Raw genomic sequence first — 9319 nt, 5'->3', positions numbered from 1 at the left:
AAAGGGAGAAGAGAGACACAAAAGAATTCAGGCGGTTAGTCCTTTGTTCTTTTGGAAAAGGGAGAAGAGAGACACAAAAAGAATTCAGGGGATTAGTCCTTGTCGAATTCTTTTTGACAAAGGGAGAAAAGAATGAAAAAGATGAATATCACAAGTTTTTGATCAAAGAACTTTTCTTGAAAGAAAAAGTTTTGAACAAAAACTTTTAGGAAGATGAAGAGAAATGAAACCAGAAAGTTCTATTGAAAGAAATGAAAGAAGATGTTGAAAGATAGAATGATTGAAATAAAATGATGGATCATTATTCAAATTCATGCCATGGTCACATATTTATAATCTTTTGATGACTCAAGTCAAAGTTTGTGACTCTTGGCAATTTCTTTTAAAACTAGTCACTTAGAAAAGTTGTGACTTTTGAAAGAATCTTCATAAACAAGTCACTTGAAGAATTGTGACTTTTGGAAATGAATTTTTCAAAAATAGTCACTGGTAATCGATTACCATTAAGGTGTAATCGATTACACATCAACAGATGTGACTCTTCATTTTGAATTTTGAAAATCTTAACGTTTTAAAACACTAGTAATCGATTACATGTTTACGGTAATCGATTACAACTTTGTAAAACAATGCTGGCTACTGGTAATCGATTACTACCTTCTGGTAATTGATTACTAGAGAGTAAAACTCTTTGGTAAAAGATTTTGTGAAAACTTCATGTGCTACTCAATGTTTTGAAAAACTTTTTTAATACTTATCTTGATTGATTCTTCTCTTGATTCTTGAATCTTGATCTTGATTATTCTTGAATCTTGATTCTTGAAACTTGATTCTTGAAAACTTCATTCTTGAATCTTTGGAATTTGCTTGACTCTTGATTCTTTGGCATCATCAAAATAGCCTTGGAAGGCATTGCTTCCACACATTTGAGCATTGAGAGCATCCAACAAGAATCTTTGTGCCCCATCCAATTGATATTCCCCACCACCAAACACATTCAAAATAATAATAGTTATAAAGAAAATAGAACCTCACCATACTCAAGTGTATCTCTCAAATATGACTTTTTTTTTTTATTTTGTACACTCTTGCCTTTTTCCACTCTAGAATTCTCCTTGAGTTCTAAAGCAGTTCAAGAGAAAGTTTACACAAAGTTCAACCACCAATTTGTGACAAGGAAAAGGCTTAGGGTTAGGCTAACAAAGGCTTAGAACAAGGACAAAAAATTCCAACAACTACACAATGGGATTTTTTTGAAGGAATTAAACTTCAGAATTTGGTAATTCAAACCTTCTAATAACCAATTAAATTACCTTCAAAAAAATTTTAAAGCTATTATAGCATGAACCATTCAGCCCAAATAATTTTTTAAAATAAGTTTCTGCCTTTTTTGTAACAAGAAATTAAAGGCCTAATTTTTGCAATGGTTTAGCCTCAATAAAAAAAATAGCATGAACAAGGTAATATAAAATGACAAAGAAGAAATTAGAAGGATGTTACCAAGAAATTTTAGCTCAAGCAGTCATGATAAACCCTTGAACCGGAGCTCTGATAACCAAAATGATGTAAACCCATTTGCACAAGGGTTGAGGATGGATCTTCAAAGGGTTTTTTTTACTAGTATGAAATTCAGAAAATGGAATGGATAAGGAAAAAGAAAGTGGCGAGTTTATGGAGGGCTGAATGGAAGGGATTTGATTCAAAGTCTGAATGTGTTTGGATGGAGAATGATGATGATAACGAAGGTGTTAGAGTGGGATTAAAGGCTGGTTTAGAATAATGAAAAAGGAGAATGAAGAAGGTAGTTGGAAGAATCACTCCTCTGAAATTGGTGTCACACACAAGGTGATGTTCCTTGATAAACCAATTTTTTGAATCACTCAAGTAACTAAGGAGATTCACTCTCACACTTTAGAAGGAAATTAAAACTCAATTCCAGGTCTCTTTTTTATTAGAAAATGCGCAGCCCATAAATAGGAATGACATCAAGTTGGTTACACAAGTGAGAAGATGAAATGATCACCAATAACAACAATTAATGGTGTCATTATACCTAATTAAAACTAGAATTAAGAAAAATGATCACCAATAACAACAATTGATGATGTCATTATACCTAATTAAAACTAGAATTAAGACACAAAAACATGTGGAAAAATGCTTAACTCCTGGTCAGCCAAGAGGCAGCCTTAAGCCTAGAGTTTCCACCTTATTAAACCTTAATTTCTTCAAATTAAAACAAGCCCATAGGTGGTGCAAATCCAAAGAGAATTGACATCCACTTTAACACAAGTTTGGGCCTTTATTTCAACTAACAAAATACTAATAAAACCACTCAACAAAGTGGCACCCTTTACTCTTCTTGGAACAGGGTGCAATTGACTATCTGAAGCTTCTCCACTTATAACTTGGGTCTAAATTCAAATAGCATGGTTAACACTTGTTGAAGAGCTTCCTTGGCCTTCTTTGTTCTAGCCCTTGTCATAGGTCCTCCAAGTCCTTCTAAAGGTTCCTTGCCCTTAGTCCTTGCCATGTCCTCATCAGTTTGTGTTTTTCTTTCTTCCTCACTCCATCTTGGTTATTCTGTCACTCCATCATGATGGTGCGGCTACGAAAGCAAAGGCAAGGTGCTCCATACTTGTGCGTGGTGGCCATGATGACAGTGCGAAGTGGAAGTGCAAGTGGCTGAGACGTCGAGTGTGTGTTTTTTCCATGAGACCGCGACTATGCGAGTGCGTGGTGGCTGCGACAACGATGAAGCGTGTGACCACGATGAGATTGAAGGGAGTTAGACAGAGTCACTAACTACTATTCTCTTTTGTGTTATGTTTTCCCTTTTAATCCTCTGCGACATGTATTCTTCTTTTCCTATTCTTTGTTTGAAGTTCTCTTTCATTGTTAAATTTTTAGGTTATTTTTAAATTTGTAGTCTAACTCTTTTGCTTACCTTGATGTGGCCAATCTAATGACACTCGACCTCATTGGTCTTCTCTTTGCGTTTACGTTTCTGCTATTTCCTTGTATGGAGAAATGCAACATCATTTCAAGTCTTGTGCATTTCCGAAACTTGCTTCAATTGTCAAATCCAAATTTATGCAATTGTTTTTATTTGTTTGTGTTTTTTTATATTTTCTGAATGGATAATCATGTTCATGTCCATTAATGGTTTGCATTTTTGTTAAAAACAATAAGTATTATTGTGGATAAATATTACTTAAAATCTTAGACTAATAATAGAATATGTGTATATGTGCAGGTTGCAACTATAAAAATTCACTTCCCTCTCCCTCTGCATTCATTCATGAGTGTGTATTATTCTGCATTCAACTGCAGAATCACAAATAGCCATTTAGTGAGGCATTGAGTGTTATACCTGCAACATGAGTAAGATCTGACTCCAACAAGTATAACAATTCTTAAGCGATAGATATAAGGTCAGTTAAAATATCTAAGAAACATCTCATAATATGATGATTATATTAAGAGTATCTTAGATGAATTATTGTTAAAGCTTATTATTTTGATTTATTTTAGGATTAAAATATTTAGTTATGATTTTATATATATGAATATTAATATATTTTTTAAATTGAGTAAACTCTTACGAGTTTATGATTTGATTCTATGAGTCGGGTTTACGAAGCCTAAACGAGTCTATGTAGAATCATGAGTCTAACAACCTTGATACTAAGTCACGATTCCATTTTAATAAGGAAACACATCATGAAATATAAACAAAACTAATAATCAACCCTAAGAGATGATCTATTAGATTCTAATTCCTCTTAATTACTTATGATACAATCAATATATTATTGGATATATTTTTGTATATTCTAACCATTATCAACGAGGATGGGCTTAATTGGTAGTGTCAATAAAAGATATGGTGGATTTAGTTCTTGTTAGTAGTAAGTCCTTTATTGGTAAGAGATCTCTGTAACCACTATTAGCTCCTACGGATGCTAGTGGCATATCTTGATTTTGGTATTGGGCAACCTTTCTCCCCCTAAATTTCATAGACCAAAACTAGGAGTTCAATTCTGTTAATAAATCTATTGGGCTCCATTTTGGGATATATTGTGGTGCACTGTATAAACACAAGTGATGTGTATAGTGCACACAAAATAGAAGAGAGGGAAGAATAAATTACTATATGCTATGTTTGGACGGAAAATTTTAATTGGGGAAAGTAATTTTATAAGTACAATTTAAAATTTTGGAATTTTAAAAAAGAATGTTAAACAATAAAAACTTAGAGTGTGTTTGGATGAGGCAATTTAAAATTCTAAAGAATTTTAAATTCTAAGAATTTCAAATGCTCTAATTTAAATTTATTTATTTTTAAAATTTTGTGTTTAGATTCCTTTATTAAAAGTCGAAGCTATCTGTTTCCAACGCGTCCACACGTGAGAACAAAAATGGCGAAGCTAATGGACAGAGCCATTGGTGGCGTCGTCGCGATTCTTGGAGGTCGTCATCATCATCTTGAACTCCTCAAAGTTGATGCACCCGTCGACGTTAGTGTGTGGAATCCATAGTTGAGGTTGAAGTGTGAAGAAGAGGAAGGATTATTGGCGGTGAGGAAGTCAATCTACACAACAACGCCTCTATGATTTCGCCAGAATGGCTCTCATCAACATCTTCGCTCACCCCTACGCTGCAGTTCGTTGTAGCTTTTTCCCATTTAATTCGCTTATTCCTTTCCCCGTTCTTATTCTCACTCCCATTCATTCAAGGTGTGCAACTTGTACTGTGGAGATGACGACGCTGATAAATGGGTCGACGCTCAAATTGGCCACTACATTGGAATTGGTACTCCCTTCTTCTTCTTCTCAATCTCACCTTTCATTCTCATTAGTCAACTGTTCTTGTTGTTGTTGCTGCTTCTGTAGATGCGCCTTCGTCTAGGATAGAGCAAATGCTAGAAGCTTAGGAGATTCACAGGAAATCCTACACTGTCGAGTTCTTTGAGCTTGATCCTTGCACGGTGAGCAAACAAACATCATCTTCAATTCTCTCTTCCATTGGAGCACGTTGTCGAGCTCGTCGGCGGAGATCCTGTCGTCGCCGTTGGCATCGAAGCGGTTGAAGACTGTCTCAAGTTCGTTCATGTCTTCGAAGTACGGAAAGAACTTGCTTTTGAGAATTTGAAATTCGCTCTCTCGAAGATAGAATTTGAAATTCTATTCTTTCAACTAACTAAAATCCTTTTTAAAATTCTAAAATTTTAAATTCCTTTTACTAAAATATCCAAATAGTTACTTTTAATAAAAAAGAATTTAATTCCCTATAAAAATACATTAACTAGTTAAATTACCCTATCCAAACACACTCTTATGAAATTTAAAAAAAGTGAAAATTTGACAATTCTCTTCTCGGCGCACACACTCACTTCACTCGCAATTCTCTCATGTTGCGATCATGCACTGTCACTCTTTCCCTAGCAACCTCAAACTCTCTCTTTGGTTTGTCTTCTTCACAATCTCAAGTTATATCTGGTTTTTCTCTTTCTCTTTCTCTCCTAGGGTTTGATTGGGGTTTCTTTAATTTCTAGGTTTGACCGAAGTTGAAATGGTGAATATCCTGTGATTCTTGTTATCATGTGTTATTCATGTTTTATGACTTGAGTTAAACCTGTACATTTTCCTAATTTAATAAGACAATTGACGATGTTCCTCTTATTATAGAAAATCAAAGTGATTAAGTTTTTGAATTTGTTGTTTTATGTGCAGCACCAGACTTGAACTCCTGTTCAATTCCTTTCTCATACGATCCATCTCATTTCATATCACTATATAGTAATTTTTGCTTGGCATTTTGTTCTACTTGCTTTACTAGTGCTAATTGCTGTGAGTTAAGATTATGAAACTAAATTTTTGGAATGAAGAAACTTTGCATTCATTCACAAACAACACTGAAGTTTCTTCTCCACAGTTTATATAAAAAAATTAAAAAGAAAAAAAAAACACCATGTGTCGGTCAACTTGACTCCTACTTGCTTTTATGTGTCATATTCGAACATTTTCAGGACCATGGTTGAGAAGAAAGTAGCCATACTTTTGTGTTGGACATCATATATATGTAGGAAAATAAAATTAATAAGTTCATAACGAAGCAAACAAAAACAAAAGCATTAAAAAAAACAAACGTAACTAGGTCTCTGAAGACTTCTCGCTCGCTGTGCGAAAGTATAGAGAAGAGTCAATGTAAGTAGACTTACCTTTGCATATGCAAAGAACTCGTTTTTGAATTGAATCCATGACCAACTGATCAAGACACAACTTTACTACTGGGTTAGGGAAGCAAACAAAATAAAGACATAAAAAATAATACTAAAACAAACACGAAAGAAGACAGATGGATGGATACATACAATACAAGGATGCAAATTAAGCAAATCTCATAATTGAAATTTAAAACCTGATTCCGACTATGTATAAGCCAAACTCCTGAACTCTATAATAGTACCATCCACAAATCAAGAGTAATAAACTTTGATGAAGTGAGAATTTTTGGAATCACAAATTTAAAGTAAAACTTATTACCATAAGAGTCTGCTTAAAATTTGATAACGTTCTAGCCAGAAGAATCTGCCTTGTTCTTGTTGGTCTGAATTTTTAAAACTAAAAAGAAGAAGAAAAGAGAAAACTCATAGGAGGGCACGCAGATGGAAGATAAGCAAGGCATGGAAACATTAGGAACTGAAGAAATTAAGAAAAAATATATTGTGAAGGTTTCAAAAAGAATATGATCAGAACGCTAGAAATTAAGGCTTTAGATAATTAAAAGAGTTAGGACAAAAAAGCCCTTCAATTATATACTCAATAATGGTGAAGAAGTTACAGAGGAAGTGCTGCGTTGCAAACATGGACACCATATACCCACAGTATTTTTACACCATGGTTGTGGATGATAATAAATTGCCGTGGACGGTCGAAGATTTCTCATACTGAAATGACAAGTTGAATTATTATCATATAAAAATATTGAAACTTAAGGATGAGTACACTGTCTATTGATTTTTCATAATAATTATCACAAAATTTCTTATGATAAAAACCTTGACTAATGACTATACAAACTAGAAGGTCAAAACTAATTCGTATAACTACTAACGAGAACTTCTCGTACGGTACACTCCCTGTATACATAATATATCATTATCAGTATTTCATTTACGTGACATATGTGGCACGCATTCACCGCCCAAGGGTTTAGAAAAATTATTATCAATAATTGACGGTTTTTTTTTATAAGAAAAAGACTTGCTATGTCAACCTAATATTCATTTTTCAGTTGCAGTGTCTTTTGCGCGCTATGACTTTTAAAATAATCCTTTTGGTAAGTTTCATTGATTCATAGCTATACTAAATTAGATTTTTCCACCGGGTAATACTGGACTTTTTCCATCACTCACAAAATTAATCACCATTGTACAGTACTTCATCATTTAGTTGGAGTCAAATGAGAAGCTCTAGATACCCTGGTTCCACCAAACATAATTACAAAAAAAAAATTCACAATAATTCTACGCGTACCAAATTCACGGAAACCATGTAACATTTCAAATCCTTTGAAAACATAAGATTTGTTGGGCGGTTAAGAAAAAAAAATCGCAAATTCGATCTCTCTATTAACAAAAACTAATAAATTAACAATTAAGTTTTGATAAAAATAATTTCAAATCCTCTTTAAAGAAAGACTTGTAATAATAAAGGCAAAAGGTGAGGAATTGCATGACTATAGCAATGACTACACTCTTTTCCCCGTTAAATCTTTTCTTTCCATTAACAGGTCACTAATCCAAGTAAAATTAAGTTTAGATTCCTTATACAAGGTTTTCAGTTTAAAATTTATGATAAAAAATACAGAGAAAAAGTGTCTCTTAAAAAATGATCAATCAAATTTCATCAACAAAACTAGTAAATACTTCCTTTGCAACTGTAATATAATATTGTCACTCAAAAAACTTTTATTCCATAAACAATGTGCATAAAGAAAAGATCAATAAGAAGCCTATTTGCGGAACTTCTGTAATATTTCGCATATGAAGGTAACAATCTGCATTAACTAAGACTTTTAGCAGGGTTACATGAAAAGCTCATTTTGTCATATTCATATATAACCTCGAAAAACTAATGAAGCTGCATATTCTCTGTTCTGTTTCTACCTTAGTCAGAGTATTCGTAGTTTATTAGCTAAAAAAAAGTATTCTTAGTTTCGTAACTACAGAGTATTGATCATATGATAGCCTATACAAATACAACTTTGCATTACTATTTTAATGTTCAGCACTTGTTGAACAGTTTCAATTTACAAACAGTAGCAATAACACACTTTTGTATGCCATAGCACGTGTAGCGATTGATTATTATCACTAATTACAATAAACCACAAAAAGTAAAGGCCAGGAAGAATGTCCACTACCATACATATCTTAATAATGACTTGGTAGTGAAACTTGCAAACTGTAAAACTTGGCACAAAATTAAACAATCATGAAGTTGTAAGAAGCATCATGCCCTTAAACTCCTGAAAATCAAGCTTGCCATCAAAGTTAGTGTCATAGGAGCAAATCATGGATGCACAATCCTTGCCACACCTTTCATCATCCCACATGCCAAGCCTCTTCAACACACACTCAAGCTCTTGGCTTGTGATGAACCCATCATCATCCAAATCAAACACCTTGAAAGCCTTGACAAGGTCCCTCTCCACTTCCTCAACCTCATCACTATCATCCCCCCCACTAGCCCCTAATTCCTTCTCCCCATTATTGTTCTGCTTCAACCTAGATTCATAAAAGAACAAGAACTCACTGAAGTCGAGGCTTTTCTTTCCCACCAAAGACTCCAATTCCTCAATGCTATAACCGAACCCTGTCTTCTCTAGCAGCATCTTCAACTCCTCAAGGCTCAAAAACCCATCGCCATTCATGTCCACCTTCTCGAAAATCCGCAGCAAGTCACTCGGTGTTAGTGGACACATTTTGTACACAAAACAAAAGGGTATTTGAATATAGTGAAGTTTTTTGTTTATAGTTAGTCAAACTCAAAGCTCGCAACAGTTATATTATATGCTCAATTGCTGATACATGTATGCAAGACATGAAGTGCTTATATATATACACACAAATATGCAGGGACCACTTTCTCTTATGTGTGCAGGAAATTGATTATCGTAGAATAATTCAATTCAGACTTATGATATTATTGATGATGTGGCTGAGAATGATGCAAGTCTGAGGCAATTTGAAGGAAGTTTCACAGCCTTTGCCTTGAAAGCAACTTTTCGGTTATTCCAAGAGGATATTTAT

At 33.9% G+C, this 9319-nt stretch overlaps 1 protein-coding gene across 1 annotated transcript; it reads right to left on the bottom strand.

Moving 5' to 3' along the window:
• Nucleotides 1–8217: 8217 nt before the first annotated feature.
• On the bottom strand, nucleotides 8218–9110 carry LOC114383556 (probable calcium-binding protein CML44). Its single transcript, XM_028343248.1, has one exon. It carries the CDS (start codon nucleotides 8989–8991, stop codon nucleotides 8500–8502), a length of 492 nt encoding a protein of 163 aa, XP_028199049.1. The 5' UTR covers nucleotides 8992–9110; the 3' UTR covers nucleotides 8218–8499.
• Between the last annotated feature and the right edge of the window lie 209 nt (nucleotides 9111–9319).

Source organism: Glycine soja, chromosome 14 (assembly GCF_004193775.1).
Source record: "Glycine soja cultivar W05 chromosome 14, ASM419377v2, whole genome shotgun sequence".
Classification (NCBI taxonomy): Eukaryota; Viridiplantae; Streptophyta; class Magnoliopsida; order Fabales; family Fabaceae; genus Glycine; species Glycine soja.
Note: the sequence above shows the minus strand (reverse complement) of the source record. Positions and strands in the feature narration are given on the sequence as shown.